Genomic DNA, 17,409 nt, shown 5'->3' on the forward strand with positions numbered 1-17,409 from the left:
TTACAAGGTGTGTATCATTGGCTCTAGCAGCTTCAACAAGAAAAAAAATTATTAACCTAGCTTTTCATTTTTTTTTCCTTAGAAAAGATAAAACTGCTGACTAAAGTTCAACTGTGCTTCAAGAGTTATTCTCCTGAAAGCCAGCAGATTAATGGGTAATTATACTCGTTATCTAACTCTGTGTCACAAATTAACCCCAAACTTAGAGGCTTAAAATGACAAATATTGACTATCTCCCACCGTTTCTGTGAGTCACGATTTCAGGAGTGGTTGGGCTGGGTGGTTCTGGATCAGGGTCTCTCCCAGGCTGAAGAAGAGGTGTCAGCCAGGGCTGCAGTCCTCCGAAGGCTCGAGTGGGGCGGGAGGAAATCGCTCCAAAATGGCCTGTTCACAGCTGTGGGCTGGAGGACTCAGTTTCTCACCATAAGGAGCCCTCTGGGGGCTACTTGAATGTCCTCAAACATGTCAGCTATCTTCCCCCAAAGTGAGTGAGAGAGCAGAACAACGATAGCAGAGTTCTTCTCAAACTCATATAGAACATTCTCCAGGATAGACCGTACCTGCGTCATAGAACAAGACTCCATAAATTTAAAAGGATTGAAATCATACAAAGTATATCATCTGACCACAGTGGAGTGAAACCAGAAATCACTAACTAGAAGGAAATGTGGAAAACTCACAAATATGTAAAAATTAAATAATACACTCCCAAATAACCAATGATTCAAAGAAGAAATCACAAGGAAAATTAGAAAATACTTAGAAATTAACAAAATGTAGACACAGCACACCAAAACTTATGGGATACAACCAAGCAATGCTTAGAGGGAAATTTATAGCTATAAAACTTATATTAAAAAAGGAAAGTCTCAACTCTATAACTTAAACTTACATGTTAAAACACTAGAAAAAGAACAAAGTAGCCTGGCCAGCATGGGTCAGTCAGTGGTTGAGCATCAACCTACAAACCAGGAGGTCACAGTTTGATTCGTGATCAGGGCACGTGCCCCGGTTACGGGCTCCATCCCCAGTGTGGGGCATGCAGGATCGATGATTCTCTCTCATCATTGATGTTTCTATCTCTCTCTCCCTCTCCCTTCCTCTCTGAAATCAATAAAAATATATTAAAAAACAAAAAAGAACAAAGTAAACTAAAGAAAATAGAAGGAAATAATAAAGATAAGAATAGACGCCGAAACCGGTTTGGCTCAGTGGATAGAGCGTCGGCTTGCGGACTGGAAGGTCCCAGGTTCGATTCCGGTCAAGGGCATGTACCTTGGTTGCGGGCACATCCCCGGTAGGGGGTGTGCAGGAGGCAGCTGGTCGATGTTTCTCTCTGATGTTTCTAGCTCTCTATCCCTCTCTCTTCCTCTGTGTAAAAAATCAATAAGATATTTAAAAAAAAAGATAAGAATAGAAATTAAATAGAGAAGAAAAAATTAACTAATCAAAACTTGGTTCTTTGAAAGGATCAACAAAATTGACAACCTTTATTTAAATTGACCCAAAAATATTTTTTAAAGGTAGAGAAAATTCAAATTCTTAAAATTATGAATGAAAGGTGGGACATTACTATCTATCTCAAAGAAAAAGGATTTTAAGGAAATACTATGAATGATGGCATGCCAACCAATTAGATAACAGATAAAATGAAAAAAATTCCTATAAAGACAAGCTATCAAAACTGACTCAAGGAAATCTAAATAGGCCTATAATAAGAGAATGAATTAGTCATTTTAAAACTTCCCATAAAGAAAAGCCCAGCCGAAACCGGTTTGGCTCAGTGGATAGAGCGTCGGCCTGCGGACTGAGGGGTCCCAGGTTCGATTCCGGTCAAGGGCATGTACCTTGGTTGCGGGCACATCCCCATTGTGGGGTGTGCAGGAGGCAGCTGATCGATGTCTCTCTCTCATCGATGTTTCTAACTCTCTGTCCCTCTCCCTTCCTCTCTGTAAAAAAAGCAATAAAATATATTTTTTTAAAAAAAGAAAAGAAAAGAAAAGCCCAGACTCAGATGAATGACTTCATTGGTGACTTCTAAAAACATTTAAAGAGCGCCGGCCAGTGTGGCTCAGTTGGTTGACCATTGTCCCATGCCAGTTCCGTTCCTGGTCAGGGCACATGTCGGGGTTGTGGACTTGCGGAGGGGTTGTTTCTCTCTTCCTCTCCCTTTCTCTAAAATAAAAACATATTTTAAGAAATAAAATAATATTGCCTTAAATAAATAAATAAAAACAGTTAAAGCCCTGGCCAGTCGTCCTGTGCACCAAAAGGCTGCTGGGTCAGTTCCCCGCCAGGGCACGGGCTGGGCTGTCCCTGCTGGGCTGTCCCTGGGCTGGGCATGCAGGAGGCAGCCCAGGACGCTGATGGATGTTCCACTTTCCCTTCCTCTCTAAAAAATCAACAAAAAATAATAATGTAAAAAAAAAACCAAACATTCAAAGAATTAACACCAATCCTTCACAAACTCTCCCCAAAAATAGAAGTGGAGGGAGAGGACTTTGGGGTAGTGAAAATGTCCTAAAATAATTATGATAAAGGCTGCACAACTCTGTGAATATGCTAAAACTGTCAGATTCTGTACTTAAAATGGGTGAACTATATGGTATGTGATTATAACTTAATAAAGCTGTTTGGAAAAAAAAAAAAAGAGCCCAGCTGGTGTGGCTCAGTGGTTGAGCATCAACTTATGAACCAGGAGGTCATGGTTCCATTCCCAATCAAGGCACATGCCCTGGTTGCAGGCTCCATCCCTAGTAGGGGGCATGCAGGAGGCAGCCAATCGATGATTCTCTCTCATCATTGATGTTTCTATCTCTCTCTCCCTCTCCCTCTCTTTGCAATCAATTTTTTTAAAAAAATAAACAACATATTTTAAAAAGCCAAAACTGCTAGGTCACTTAAAAAAAAAAAAGAAGAAGAAAAGAAAAAAGGAAGCCCTGGCTGAGTAGCTCAGTTGGATAGAGCATTGTCCTGATACGCCAAGGTTGCGGGTTTGATCCCCAGTCAGGGCACATACATACAAGAATCAATCAATGAATGCATAAATAAGTGGAACAACAAATAAATCTTTCTACCACCCCCCCCTTCTTCTCTCTCTCTCGAAATCAATAACATAAATAAATACAAATTTGACCAGTCAATTATATTTCCAATAGGCTACTTTCCTTTATTTTTATTTATTATTTATTTATTTAATATTTTTATTGACTTCAGAGAGGAAGGGAGAGGGAGAGTTAGAAGAAACATCAATAATGAGAGAGAACCATTGATTGGCTGCCTCCTGCACGCCCTGCTGGGGATCGAGCCTGCAACCTGTGCATGTGCCCTTGACTGGAATTGAACCCTGGACTTTTTGGTCCGCAGGCCGACACTCTATCCACTGAGCCAAACCAGCTAGGCGGGCTGTTTTCCTTTAAAAAAAAAAAACGGAAGGAAGGAAGCCACAGTGGCTTTATGACCAGTGTCACATCCCGTCACTCTTGCTTTACTCTGTTCATTAGAAGTCAGTCACCACACCCAAGGGAAAGGAATCACGCTCTTCCACTGGGAGTGAGGAATATCAAGGAATTTGCAAACATTTTCTAAAACTATCGCAGTAACAGAGGAAAACTGTCTTTCCTGACAGAACCTTGAAAAGGCCCAGAGACTCCAGAGCAGGACACGGGACTTCTTAGGCATGTTGGTGTTTCCTCCCAGGACACGCTAGTGTGGAAAGCCGGGGATTCCCAAGTTTTATGGCAATGGAGCAATCTCATGTTTTAAAGGAATTGATATGATGTGTGCATATATGTGTGTATAAAAATGGTCTAGTTGGTGGTTTTTCTCTAAGGAAAAGTATTACAGGAATCCTTAACTTTCTATGTTATCTGTTTCTGCAATGTTTGGGTTTTTATAATGAACATGTGTTTCTTTGTAATCACATAAACCCAACAGCGAGTCTCAGTGAGGCCAGTCTCCTTTCCCACCGGTGTCGCCAGCATCAAGGATGCTCCATGTCTATACAGGACCCTGGCATTTCCCACCAAATTAGCTGCTGCTGGAAAAAAGCTCTTTTTCACTCTTTCAAAGCATCAACAGCCATCACACTCCTCAAGAGGCCTCCCAGGAGGAACACTCTGATGGTGTCTTCATGCAGGCGAGAAGAGTGCCAGAGCTGGCAGCCTGAAGGTGTGCGTGATGTGGGGAGGCCTGGCCTCCCAAAGATCTGAAGAAGCATCTTTTTACAAAGTCTTCCCTGCTCTGCCGCCCCGAGCCACAAACACCCATCTGTTTTCAGAGCGCGAGACTTTGCCAAGGACTTTCTAGTTGGGTGTGGCCCTGCTTTGGCCAGGGCACGTTTGGGGAACTTCTTGATTTTTGGAGCTTAGCTGAACTGCCCTGCCGAGCTCCAGCCACTCAGGTGTTTTCTGGGCAGGTGCCACGTGGGCCTTGGTGCGCCGTGGCCACCTGCTGCTGGAGCGCAGCCATCCCTCACAGTTACAGAGCGGCCAAACCAGAGGCCCCACTACACACTGTCAGACTTCTTTCCCTCACTGTTTTCCAGTCTAAACCCAATGTCCATGATCCCCATGGCAGGGGTCGTTTCTGGCCGTGGGAGCCAGCCCGGATGTCCACGGGAAGTCAGCATGGAGCAGACTCCGTCTGGTGAGGCCGCGGTGCCCTGGGGCACCCACATTCATCTGGGGCAGGAGGAGAGGCAGAGCTGGATGGCGGAGGGTGCATCGCTTTCTCCAGCCTGGTCACGGCAGAGAGCGGGCCTAGCAGGTCCAGGGGAAGCAGGGGCTGCTGCTGGCTAATAAGGACTTGTCTTTGGCAGCAAGGCTCCTGGCCCTCATCCTCTAATTGCAGAGGGAGCTGGCCATGGAGCCCGCCACCCAGCCATGGGACAGTGACATCTCAGTGTCCCCCACTGTCCCTCTGCCTGTTCATTTCCCTCAATAAACCTTATTTAATAACTCACCATGTAGAGCTGGTGTGTATATCCACATCCCCTTTGCAACAACAGAGGCCATCAAAGCCACGCACTCCACGTATCTCAGTGGCACACGGTCGGAAAATGGAGTTTGGCCGGCACCTCACACAGGCCTGAGGTGCCTGGTGAGAAGCACTGAGCCACAGCCATTGCCACCTGCAGCGCCTGCACTGTGCCTCCAGTGGGGTCTGCGCCTTCCCTAGTCCTAAGCCCCACAGCTGTCACCTTGGCTGGGCTCTCTGCACCCAGAAGCTGGGGTGCAGTGTGAGAAGAATCTAAAGAGGATGCAGGCCTCTCCTCCTGGACGTTCACATTGATGGAGCCAGTACACCCTTACTCGTCGCCACACCTGCTTTGACCTCAGAGGACAGATGGATGGTCCATGTTGCTCAGACTAAGGATGCCAGATGGACATAAATTTGCACAGTCCCATCACCTTGGGTGGCCCCATGGCCACTTAGCTACTGAACTCCAGAAGTGTCTTCTAAGTCCACTTCCTCCATGGCTCTGAAGCCACAGAGATGTCCCTTGCTCCATCGCTGTCACAGAGCCAAGTGCATAGGGCGGACCCCTCTCTTGGAAGCTGGTGTCCCCTCTGCAGACAGCGGCATCTCAGAGGCATTGTGCTTTTCCTCCCTCTCCCACTCTGCTGCTAGTTTCCGCCAATAAACCTTATTCCATTATGGCTGCACCATGTGGTGTGGGTGGTGTCTCTGTGCCCCTTTGCATGACAGTCCACATCGACGTCTCAATTATAAAATTTAAAATAAAGTTCACGAGGATTAGTGAAATTATCAACAAGGAACTCAAATTTTAAAAGTGGGGAGCAGTGGCTGGCTGTAGGACAGTCGCTGTCCCCAAGGTTGTAAGGTGAGCATCATAGAAATGTTTCTCATAACCACACTCCCCCTTCTGGCCCCAGCCCAGCCTCCTGTCCCCATGTCCTCTGTCAGGAAGACTTCTGTGGGGTGGAGCTAAGGACCTCCTTTTCACTAAAGTCAGCAGATGCTTCTCAGCTCGCCCTCTGGCACTGACCACCTCCTCCTTGATCCCTCCTCTGGGCTCACCACCCCATCCCTGCATTCCCTCCCAGTCTCCCTCAAGGGATTCTCTGCCCCTCCACCCAACCTATAAGCCTGGAGGTTAGTGTTCTGGAAACTGGACCTCAACCACTTTCAAGGTTCATGGTTTGTCGGTCTGCAGCACCAGCTTGGCCCTCCTTTCTGCAACCAAACCTGTGTGTCCTGCTGCCTCCAGGGCTCTGGCCCTGGGTGTCCGGTGAGCACCAGAGGCAGGCAGCAAAAGGGAGTGTCTACCTGTTGTCCTCCTCACCTGAAGGCCCCAGGACACAAGTAGAACCCAGAGCCATCCTTGACATGATCCTGCCTGTCCCTAAATGTCCCATCAGTTGTGTCCACCAGTGCCATCCTGCCTAGTTCTTTTTTTTTAGTAAAAGCTTTATTGAAATACTAGAGGCCCAGTGTACAGATTCATGTACCCATGGGGCCCCTCAGCCTGGCCTGCACCCTCTTGCAATCCGGACCCCTCAGGGGATGTCGGACTGCTGGTGTAGGCCCTATCCCCGCAGGCCAGGCCCTGTGGGGATAGGCAGAAACCAGCAGTCCAACATCCCCCGAAGGATGTAGTAGTGCCGAAAGTGGCAGGTGGCCGTTGAGAAGCCCGAGCCCCGGCTGGGCGCTATGCCGCTCCCGCTCATCCAGGCCCCACTGCAGCTGCCACCCAGCGCCTGGCACCCGAAGGTCAGCTGAGCGGCGCTCCCACGGTGGGAGTGTACTGACCGCCAGGGGGCAGCTCCTGCATTGAGCGTCTGCCCCCTGGTGGTCAGTGCACGTCATAGCGACCAGTTATTTGGTCGCTCGGTCACTTAGGCTTTCAGATAGATAGATAGATAGATAGATAGATAGATAGATAGTCTACATACCATACAACTCAGCCATTAGGTCGTAGCAGTTGTAATTAGTTAAGATGAGGTCATCCTGGAGTAGTAAGAGCCCTAATCCAATGAGTGGCATCCTTATAAAAGGGGAAATTTGGGCACAGACGTGCACACAGCAAGAATGCCATGTGAAGATGAAGGCAGAGATCAGGGTTATTGATGCTTCTGAGAGCCCAGGAACAGCAACGATAGCCAGCAAACCACCAAAGCCAGTCCCGAGGAATGGAACAGGTTCTCCCTCACAGCTCTCAGAAGACTTCTAGCCTCCAGACTGTGAAACAATCAATTTCTGTTGTTTAATTGCCCGGTCTGTGGGTCCCCTCAGCAGGGTCAAGGGCCCTGACCTTCCTTCGTTGGAGGGTCCGTGAGCCTCCTCTCAGAGCCTGAGTCCTGGAACTGAGCACCCCCTTCCTCTCATCCCACCCACCCTTTGCAGGAGACTGAGGCAGGAGGGAGTGGAGTGGGCGATGGAAGAGCTGTGGACCAAATGGACAGTCTCTCTTGGTCCAAGCTCCCTTCAGGGAAGGGACCAGTTCCTCTAATCCCCCACTGGGCCCCATTCTTCACATGGGCACCTGGCTGTCCCATCCCACACTCACTCAGGCTGTGACAGTAGGTGGGAGGCTCTGAGTGCACCCCCATCACCCTGGCCCAGGCTGGCGGCCCTGGGATGCTCCCCGTGATGCCACCGAGCCTTTGCAGTGACGGTGCTCACAGGCAGGAAGGAGGAGAGGACCCAGGCCACGGGTGGCTGGCTACCAAGTCACCAGTTACCAAACTCCTAGTCAAGTGCCTGAAACTAGGAGGCGAGCCCTGGCCAGCCTGGCTGCTGACCCGGCTCCCGTGCCAGCCTTGCCCCTCGGCAAGCCCTCCTCCTCTGAATGCTCCCTGTGTGCCACCCCACCCACCCGCCCAAGAGCCTGCGTGGGAGGCACTAACTGTGAGGTCTTCTCCTGTCTCATCACAGACAGCTGCATCTTGGCCTTTCTAGAATCTTCCCTGCGCCCCCCATCTTGCGGGGGGGGGCTACTCACCTAGTGGAGACAGGTCCTCCCAGGATGGATAGCCTGGTGTGGACCCGGTGAGGGGCTGGGTGGCTAGACTGAGGGGCTAGGGTTCTGGGAGGGACGGATCCGTTCTGAGCCTCCAGCCACCACCCATCTCCTCCCTGTCCCCTCCCTCACCCTCCAACGCACCTGCGCTGGCCACCCCCCAAGCCCTGGGGGCAGCCGGCGGGCGGCGCTGGGAGATCAGAGAACTCAGAGGAGTTGGGCCCAGGGGGAGGGGGCGGGGAATTTCCCCCCACGCCTGCCCGGGCCTGTTAACCTCCCCCTCCCTCGCCGGGGGCAGGGGGTACAGCTGGGGAATTCCATCGCGCTGCGATGGCTCCGGCGAGCCTGGGCTGGGGGGTCTTAGGCGAAGAAGGGGGAGGAGAGAGAGGGACAGGCTGGGACGGGGCGCAGCTGCCTTCTTCCCCAGACACCAGCTGCCCCTGCCTGTCCAGGGCTGAGTGTCCACCATTCCCGCCTGTCTGGAGGGTGCCGGGCAGGGAGCGGCACTCCTCCGTCAGGGTCAGGCCGGAGGCGTGGGGCCCGGGGAAGCGAAGGGCGCGAGGATCTGAAAGCGGGTACGCGTGTGTCTGACCAGTGACTGGTGACTGAGTGGGAGGAGGGCGTGCATCTCATTTAAGGGGGCTTGTGAGCGGGTGTCCCGGGGCGTGCGGCCCGGGAGAGGGTCCTGTACCCCCCCCCCCCTTAGGGTCCGCCTCCACACACTCCCACTGGAACCTGCACTCACCCTGAGAGGGGGGGGAGGGGAGGGGAGGGGAGGGGGGAGGGGGAGGGGGAGGGGAAGGGGGAGGGGCGCGCTCCTGGACGCCGAGGGTCCCAGGGCAAGTGAGGAAGGCGTCCGGACCTGCTGTCTCCGCTCCAGTCTCGGGCGGGGCTTCCCGGCCGCGGGGATGGGGGGAGGAGGGAGGGACCCAGGAGGGAGGGACCCGCGGAGGGACACGAGGGGGGCGGGAGCAGCGCGTTGGTCCCTGGGCTGGGGAAACAGAGAGCGAGGTGCAGCGGGAGGCGGAAGGTGTGGAGGCCGAGGCAGGACCCTGCGCTCCCAGAGCCAGAGGCGGGGAAACCCTGGCCAGAGGTCCCCTGGGCGACCCCAGGAGGGACAGGGCAGAGAGAGGCCTCCAGGGGCAGAGACCCTGGGAGGCAACCCCCCCGGGAGCTATTTCCCCGCCCCAGACGGGAGTGCTGCCCAGAGTGGGACCAGGATTCAAGGTCAGAGGACAACGCCTCCCCCCAGGTCGCCTGGGAGACCCCGAAGCGACCCCGGGGGTGGCACAGGCCGTACGCAGGCCTGGGCGACCTCCCCTAGGTTGGGGGCGATGGGGACAGGAGCCCCGCAGAGCCTCCTCCTCCTCCTCCTCTTCCTCCCCACGCTGTTGCCACGCGGGGCCTCCGCGGGGAGCCTGCACAGCCCAGGTGAGTCGTGGCCAGATGACTGGGCCTTGGTCAACACTCCCTCCTTCGCCTCCCCGCCCGGACCCGGGTCCCGAGCCTGGGGAGGGGTCAGAGCAGGTGGCGGGGGCAGCTGAGCAGCCCCAGGGCCCCGGGGCCACCAGGGGCGCTGGCTGCGGAGCCAGGCAGGAGGTGGCCTCCGTGGGGAGAGAGGGACCCTCAGGATGTGGGGCGAGGCTCCGAACCTCCCAAGGCCCTGCCATCGCCGTGCAGGCCTGTCCGAGTGCTTCCAGGTGAACGGCGCCGACTACCGCGGCCGCCAGAACCACACGGGCCCGCGCGGGACCGGCCGCCCCTGCCTCTTCTGGGACCAGACGCAGCAGCACAGCTACAGCAGCGCCCGGGACCCCCAGGGCCGCTGGGGGCTGGGAGCGCACAACTTCTGCCGGTGAGGGGGCGGGGCGTGGTCTGTCGGGGGCGGGGCCTGCTGTGGGCGGGGCCTTGTTAGGGGGCGGGGCTGAGCCCACTCTTTCGGGCGTGGACCTGAGGCAGGGCCGGGGGCGGGGAGGGGGGCGAGGAGGCCTCCGTCGGACCGGCCCAGCGGAAGGGTTTGGGGACCGGCCTTGGCCTGCGCTGGGCGCTCCAAACATTTTCTGACGTGGGTCCGGCCTTGGTGCCCACTTCTGCACAGGCCTGGGTACTGAGGGGCCCGCGTGCACGGGGCCAGCAAGCAGTCTCTGGAGGGAGGGGCCGGGCACCCACTAGCGGGGACCGAGGGACCTGGGGTCAGAGACACAGCTGCTGTCTGGAGCAGCAGGGACCGAGCTGAGCGGGAGCACGCGTCTCTGCGGATACAAGTCACCACTTCTGCTTGAAAGCGGGGTTCTCAGGGAAGGCAGTGGCCGAGGCCCGCGGCGCGGCGGGGGGAACACTGCAAAGGCACAGACCTCAGCTGAACACCTGACATCTGCCCTCGGGGCCCTTTAATAGCTTCCCGCCCGCCGTCCACTTGGAAGACTACACGCAGGACGGGAGTTGCTGTACCACGGGGCGGGAGGCGGGGGGAGTTTGGGGTTTGCGGGGAGCAGGATCTGGACCCCCTCCCCCGCCCGCAGGAACCCAGACGGCGACGTGCAGCCGTGGTGCTACGTGGCCGAGACGGAGGAGGGCATCTACTGGCGCTACTGCGACATCCCCACCTGCCACAGTGAGCGGCCCGGCCGGGCACGGGGTGAGGGGCCGCCTGGGGGCCGGTCACGTCTGAGGGCACCAGGCAGACCGCGCCGGGTCCCCTGCCTCCGCAGTGCCCGGGTACCTGGGCTGCTTCGTGGACTCGGGAGCACCCCCGGCCCTCAGCGGCCCCAGCGGCACCTCGACGAAGCTCACGGTGCAGGTGTGCCTCCGCTTCTGCCGCATGAAGGGCTACCAGGTACTGCCCGCGGGCCCGGACCGGCGGCCCCTGACCTCGATTAAATCAGGACCAAAACCAACTCCCGACCCTGACACCAAACCTTGATACTGTCCTCCTCTCTGGGCCTCCCGTCCACTTCCCACTTCCCAGCCCGAGCCCTGCTCCCACCACCCCACCCGCGCCCCAGGCCCTGGCCCTGCCCCTGGCGTCACCCCATCTGCCTCCCAGCTGGCGGGCGTGGAGGCTGGCTACGCCTGCTTCTGCGGCTCCGAGGGCGACTTGGCGCGGGGTCGCCCAGCGCCGGCCACCGACTGTGACCAGATCTGCTTCGGCCACCCCGGCCAGCTGTGCGGCGGCGATGGGCGCCTGGGAGTCTACGAAGGTGGGGAGTGGGCGAAATGGGGGGGAATGTGGGGAGGGAGGGCTGGGGGCGGGGCCTGAGGGCGGGGCCTCAACTGGGGACTAGGCCGAGGGCGGGGTCTGGGACGGAGCCGGGTTGGAGGAGGGGATCGAGTAAACAGGGAAGGGGCCCGAGGACCCCCGGGGTCAGCCTGGGGGCGGGGCCTGGCTGGGAAGGGGCGGGGCTTTGGCGTAGAGCTCCGCCCCGTGACGTGGCCCGAGGGTCTCCGGGCTCTGACCGCCGGCCCCGCCCGCAGTGTCGGTGGGCTCCTGCCAGGGGAACTGGACGGCGCCTCAGGGCGTCATCTACTCCCCGGACTTCCCGGATGAGTACGGGCCGGACCAGAACTGCAGCTGGGCGCTCGGCCCGCCGGGCGCGGCTCTGGAGCTCACCTTCCGCCTCTTCGAGCTGGCAGACCCGCGCGACCGCCTGGAGCTGCGCGACGCGGCCTCGGGCAGCCTGCTCCGCGCCTTCGACGGCGCCCGCCCGCCGCCGACCGGGACGCTGCACCTGCGCGCCGCCGCGCTGCTTCTCACCTTCCGCAGCGACGCGCGTGGCCACGCGCAGGGCTTCGCGCTCACCTACCGCGGTGAGGCCCCGCCCATCCCCCCTGGGCCTGCCCCCCAGCCACGCGGCCTCACACCCTTCTCCACAGGCGTGCCGGATGCTTCGGAGAACCCGGTGCTCCCCAAGGGCTCGGCCCAGACCCCTGCGGTGCTCCCCTACGGGACCAACGTGAGCTGCAGCCCCCGGCCTGGGGCTCCGGAGGCCACAATGGGGGGTGAGGCAGGAGCTTGAGGAGGGCGGGAGTTTGGGAAGCAGCGCTCTTTGGAGCCCTGTCCTCACCGCACCTGTGTGCCCACAGCCCGGGTCTTCTCGACAGTGATGGCCATCTCAGTGTTGCTGCTGCTGTTGCTGCTGCTGTTGCTACTGCTGTCGCTGCTACGCCTGCTGCGCCGACGGTGCGCACGCTGGGGCAGGGCCTGAGGGTGACCCAGCTGGGCAGTCGGGCATCTGATGCTTGATGCCTCGGTGCCCAGGCGCGTGGTGGGGGACTGGAGGGGGGGTGAGGGGACGGTGGTCTGGTGGGAAGCTGGGACCCAGATGAGGAATGGAGCTGAAACTCCTAGGTTCTTGAGGGACCTTGGGTCTACACAGGAAATAGAGCCTGGGGTCACAGGCGAAGCAGGATGCTGGAGGTGAGACCGGTTGGGTCTCTGGCTGATGTCTGCTCCCTCTCTAGGAGCTGTCTACTGGCTCCGGGGAAAGGGCCCCCGCCCGTGAGGCCTTCCCAGGGCTCTGGGAGAAGTTGGGCCGTGTGGTACCGCCGTCCTGGAGGGGTGGCACTGCCCTGCCCTCCCGGGGACTCCCAGGCTGAGGGTCTAGCCTCGACTTACCGCCCCCTGAGCGCCTCCAGCCAGAGTTCCCTGCGTTCACTCATCTCTGCTCTCTGACTCAGGACCCCCAGGGTCCACTGGATCCTCCAACGGTGTGATGGACACCCGAGACTCTATGCCGCACTCTGCCTTGGCCTTCCACTTTCTTAAGGGCAGTTCTGCCTCTGTTCATCTCTCGGAGGTCAGATGTCGGACAAGAAGCATCTGGTACTATTATTGGGAACTTGGCCTAACTCTAGGTGTCCAGATGGTCCAGGCCAAATGGCAAGAGGAATCGGCTCCCCTCCTCATAGACCTTGCTAAGGAGCTCTCTGATTTCAGGGTCTTGGAGCCCCTCGGGGGGTAGTCCTGGACTGCTGCCCTAAGTGAAATGTGAGAGATCAACAAAAGTGGTCAAAAGACCAGACACAGACTCTGAATAAAGAACCTATTTTGGTATAGGGCTCTGCAAATTCTTAAGGGGTGGGAAATTATCTTGATGACACTGAAGCAAAGGGTTGGGTGAGTCCATGCAAATTAAGGGCGTTCCACGCAGTTTCTGGGCGCCAGCTGAAATGCAGAGGGCTGAGGAATCGCCCCGGCGGAAGGGTGGGTGGGCGGGGTCCTGGAGAAGGGCGGGGGAAAGGCCGGCTGTGAGGCTGTGAGCCAGATTAAGCGGAAGAAGAAATGCCTTCCTGGGCCCCACCTTAGTACGAACCGAGGCAGGGAGTGACCTTTCTTCCCTGGCTACTTGCCCTCTGTCTTCCCCTCCATTTCCGGCCTGTCTGGGCGGGCGGAAAGTGTACATTGTGGGCGGTAATAGAGAGTGAGTTTTGTTGAGCTCGAAGAAGACTGTCCAAAGGGTAGGGCCTCTCCCGATGGCGCCTGGAATGTCAGGAACACCCGCAGGGGCCTGGACATCCCGGCGCGCCTTGCTGCGCTCCAGGGGAGCCAGGCCTGTGGGTAGATCATCCCTGGAGTGGGGAGTGCCGGCTCTAGACCTGACCTGTCCGAACGGCCCGGGTTGGCAGCACCTTGGACAGAGCCCAGGCTGCGGGGGTGGCGTTGGGTGTGGGGCGGTGCTGGGGAGGGTGGGCGCCCAAGGGTGCGTTGACCTGGGAGTAGTTTGGAAAGCCCGGGCGCGCACTGCGGGGCGACGCAAGGCGCTGGGGTCACTCTAGCAAAGCCACCGGTTCCCAGAACGTTGGGTCCCAAGTCAACAGCCACTCCATGCAAATGAGACGGGCACCGCATATATTAAGCTAAGAGGGTGATGGCCTGGGAAGCCTCGGGGCGGGGCCTCCCCCACCAGCTGCACCTATTGGCTCTCACAGCGTCTAGATCTGGAAGCTCAGCGCGCGAAACGTTGGTGGGATGGAGCGGGTGGTTAGTTGGGGCGGAGCCTTGCGTCCCCTCCCGCGTCCGGCCGCACCCTTCCTCAGGGCTTCAGAGGACTACTGGTCGCTGCTGCAGCTGCGGGTGATCTGTCCCTGCCGGCGCCGGCACCGGCGGAGCGGGCCGCACTGCGCTCGGGAGGCCAGCGCGTTCCCAGCCTCCGCCCTGACGCGGGGGCGCAGGGCCCGCGCTTGCGCAGCGCAGGAGGGGCACGAGCAGGGACCCCCGGACCGGCGCGTGCGCGAACCGAGCACTGGACCGTGGGCCGGCGCAGGGATGAGCCTCGCGCCGCTGCAGCCCCACTGAAGAGGCCCAGGGTTCAGAGGTGCGCGGGCCGCCCGCGCTTGGCCAGGCCATGGCGTTCCTGGCCGGGCCGCGCCTGCTAGACTGGGCCAGCTCGCCGCCGCACCTGCAGTTCAACAAGTTCGTGTTGACCGGCTACCGGCCAGCCAGTAGCGGCTCAGGCTGCCTGCGCAGCCTCTTCTACCTGCACAACGAGCTGGGCAACATCTACACGCACGGTGAGCTGCGCCCGCATCCCGTACCCGCGGTAGCTCTGCCTGCGCCGGGCCGGTGGCCGGAAGGCCGAGGAGCGCCCCAGTGACCAGATCCTGGGCTGCCCCGGCCCTGGCACAGCCAGGAGCCGCGGTGACAAAGCTGCCATTGTCCCGGACGGCGCTACCTGCTTCCGCTACCCCGGCGGGGCCCCCGGGCAGGCAAGGGAAGCAGAGTGGGGGATCCAGTCCACTTAATCCCCCTGAGCCCCGGGGAGAAGCAGCCTGGTGTACAGCCCCTTCGTAATCCCGGCCCCCTGCGCATCTCCCGCCCCTTCCCACACTCCAGCCTGCACCGTCCGGACCTGGGTGCTGGGTGTCGACTTGGGACCTGGGTGTTGAGTTGGGTAAGAAGTAGTCCGGGAGCTAAAGCCAGGCCCCGGCCCCTCCCCGCGCAGCCGCCCTGCTACCCCATCAGAGCAGCCCAGTCTTGGGGCTCCGCCTGGTGGCAACACCTCCCCCCTCCCACCCCGCCCCACAGGCGTCAGGGCCCCTCCTCCGCGGCCCCGTGCTGACACAGCCTTGTACGTCCTTGGCCTGTCCTGGCCGAGAGGGCCCCTGAGCAGGCTGGGCCCAGCCTTGGTACCTATCCCACTGGGGGACTGTGGCCTGGCCAGACCCTGCCGATAGTGGGCAGTCAGCGGCCCCAGCCTGCAGTGCCCACCTTTGACCCCTGTGAGGGCAATGCTAGAGTGCCAGCAGGGAAAGGTAGGACGTCTGGGCTGGGAGGAATTGAGCTCCCAGAAGAGGTGCCTGGGGAGACGGAACCAACTCCTGTCCGCCCCCCTTTCCCTGCCTTGCCTGGCCCCTTCTGGAAGACAGAGGGCTCAAAGCCTTCATTCGTCTGGTCACTTATGGAGAGGACATGGGGTTGGGAGGAACAAGCTCAGTTGCCCTGGGATCTGGTATCATTGCCCACATGTTCTTTTCAGAACTCAGCTTGAATCACGCCTCCTTCTGGCTTCTGCTGACACCCAGGCCAGGTTGGGGGTTTGGGGCCGTTGCTTTCCGGGAGGTGATGTAATGTGGCTGCAGGGGTGAGAACAGCGTGGGAGTGAGTGCCTGGGCTCTCTCCTACTCACCTGGGACAGTTTACTCAGTTTTCTCACCTGCGAAGTGGGGATAATGATCTCTTCTACTTCCAGAACTGTTGTGAGCCTGCTGCGTAAGTAACGTTCCGAACACCCAGGGCCTGCCTGTCCCGGTCTGGCAATAGTTGTCTATCACTGTTGTCAAGACCTGTCTTGCTCTCATTCCTTTCATGTTGTAGACTGTGGACACCCTGAGGACATTACCTGTCCTCTCTGCTGAAGCTGTGTGATGGATAACTGTTTCCCTCCCCCAGGGCTGGCCCTGCTGGGCTTCCTGGTGCTGCTGCCAATGACCATGCCCTGGGGTCAGCTGGGCAAGGATGGCTGGCTGGGGGGCACACACTGTGTGGCCTGCCTGGCACCACCTGCAGGCTCTGTGCTCTATCATCTCTTCATGTGCCATCAAGGGGGCAGCCCTGTGTACACTCGGCTCCTTGCCCTGGATATGTGTGGGGTCTGCCTCGTCAACACCCTCGGTGAGCCAAAGGATGGGGCGGGGGGCTAGAAGAATGGAAGCTGGGGGGGCAACTGGGGAGGGGGCAGCAGGGGACACTCACATGGAAGGGCAGGCAGTCCCCAAACTGATGTGCCCTCTCCTGCCTCTCTCCTCTGTGCAGGGGCCCTGCCTATCATCCACTGCACCCTGGCCTGCAGGCCCTGGCTGCGCCCAGCTGCCCTGGTGGGCTACACCATGCTGTCGGGTGTGGCTGGCTGGAGGGCCCTCACCGCTCCCTCCACCAGTGCCCGTCTTCGAGCTTTTGGTTGGCAGGCCGGTGCCCGCCTCCTGGTGTTTGGGGCCCGGGGAGTGGGACTGGGCTCTGGAGCGCCAGGCTCCCTGCCCTGTTACCTGCGCATGGATGCCCTAGCGCTGCTTGGGGGGCTCGTGAACGTGGCCCGTCTGCCAGAGCGCTGGGGACCAGGCCGCTTCGACTACTGGGGCAATTCACACCAGATCATGCACCTGCTCAGTGTGGGCTCCATCCTGCAGCTGCACGCTGGCGTCGTGCCTGACCTGCTCTGGGCTGCCCACCACGCCTGTCCCCCAGACTGAGCCATGGCCCACACACAATGCCAGCCTGCCCAGTCTTCTAGGGCCAACACCACCAGGCTTCCCTCCTTCTGCTGGTCTGCAAGGGACTGGCTCCTTGGATGCCTCCCAGCTGTTCACCCATTCTTCCCTATGGACGAGCCTCTCCTCCTACCCACATCTCGGAGCTCCAGCTTCCTTCCCTGCCTTCTTCCAGGGCAGTGTCTTCCTGTGCAGCTAGAAGGAAACCGGTCCTTCTAAGGGCCTGTTTACCCTCTATGACCTGTGAGGGTTGGGCCAGAGGGACGTTGGGGTCTGTCTTGCTCTGATGGCTGGAGTCCTGCCAGCCCAGGGCCATAGCCCCATCCTGCCCCTTATCAGACCCTTACATAAGGTACCTCATAGGTGGCTGGCCCGGCCACCAGTCCATGATTCCTCCATCTTTTGGCCCTGCATGGCAGCCCATCCAGCAACCTAAGGCTCACCCACCCCTTCTTCCTTCTGTCCAGAATGGAGTGAGGGGTTTGGACAGCAGGACTATCCATTTATCCCAGGACCAAGGGGCAGGAGGACTGCTGCTGATTTTCCCAGGCAACTGGCACAGATGTAAGAGCTGAGTGGCCCTGGACCACTGGGCTAAGGGCCCACCCTCCACCTTGAGTGCCATGTTCTGAAGGCTCAGCCAGCCCACCGGGGACACGCCTGCTCAGGAAACCTCTGGTCCACACAGCATGGGGCTCCCAGCTGCCATGTGCTGGCCTGGA

At 58.5% G+C, this 17,409-nt stretch overlaps 3 protein-coding genes across 6 annotated transcripts in view; all 3 read left to right on the plus strand.

The window, feature by feature from the left end:
- The window catches only part of FLYWCH1 (FLYWCH-type zinc finger 1), a 33,867-nt gene extending 28,201 nt beyond the window's left edge, over window positions 1-5,666 (plus strand). For all 4 annotated transcript variants that reach the window (XM_079781787.1, XM_079781790.1, XM_079781789.1 and 1 more), the window contains 2 exons: window positions 83-155; window positions 3,937-5,666. In XM_079781787.1, the coding sequence (XP_079637913.1) occupies window positions 83-155; window positions 3,937-3,949 (86 nt within the window). In that variant the 3' untranslated portion in view covers window positions 3,950-5,666. The remainder of the gene's footprint in view (window positions 1-82; window positions 156-3,936) is intronic.
- A 3,652-nt stretch (window positions 5,667-9,318) lies between these two features.
- Window positions 9,319-12,656, plus strand: KREMEN2 (kringle containing transmembrane protein 2; the record flags this gene model as incomplete). The annotated part of the gene is made up of 9 exons (XM_079800063.1): window positions 9,319-9,415; window positions 9,665-9,839; window positions 10,507-10,598; window positions 10,696-10,820; window positions 11,031-11,184; window positions 11,459-11,791; window positions 11,858-11,983; window positions 12,068-12,164; window positions 12,446-12,656. 9 exons carry the CDS (start codon window positions 9,319-9,321, stop codon window positions 12,654-12,656), a joined length of 1,410 nt encoding a protein of 469 aa, XP_079656189.1.
- A 1,369-nt stretch (window positions 12,657-14,025) lies between these two features.
- On the plus strand, window positions 14,026-17,336 carry PAQR4 (progestin and adipoQ receptor family member 4). The gene is made up of 3 exons (XM_079788085.1): window positions 14,026-14,494; window positions 15,873-16,094; window positions 16,236-17,336. Exons 1-3 carry the CDS (start codon window positions 14,329-14,331, stop codon window positions 16,667-16,669), a joined length of 822 nt encoding a protein of 273 aa, XP_079644211.1. The 5' UTR covers window positions 14,026-14,328; the 3' UTR covers window positions 16,670-17,336.
- Window positions 17,337-17,409: the final 73 nt, after the last annotated feature.

Source organism: Cnephaeus nilssonii, assembly GCF_951640355.1.
Source record: "Cnephaeus nilssonii genome assembly, chromosome: 2".
Classification (NCBI taxonomy): Eukaryota; Metazoa; Chordata; class Mammalia; order Chiroptera; family Vespertilionidae; genus Cnephaeus; species Cnephaeus nilssonii.

Bases quoted from the DNA above. Each gene is read 5' to 3' on its own strand.
- PAQR4 (XM_079788085.1), top strand. From the start codon at position 14,329: ATGGCGTTCCTGGCCGGGCCGCGCCTGCTAGACTGGGCCAGCTCGCCG. The intron at 14,495-15,872 runs GTGAGCTGCGCC...TCCCTCCCCCAG, and splicing joins GGGCAACATCTACACGCACG to GGCTGGCCCTGCTGGGCTTC. The intron at 16,095-16,235 runs GTGAGCCAAAGG...TCCTCTGTGCAG, and splicing joins CTGCCTCGTCAACACCCTCG to GGGCCCTGCCTATCATCCAC.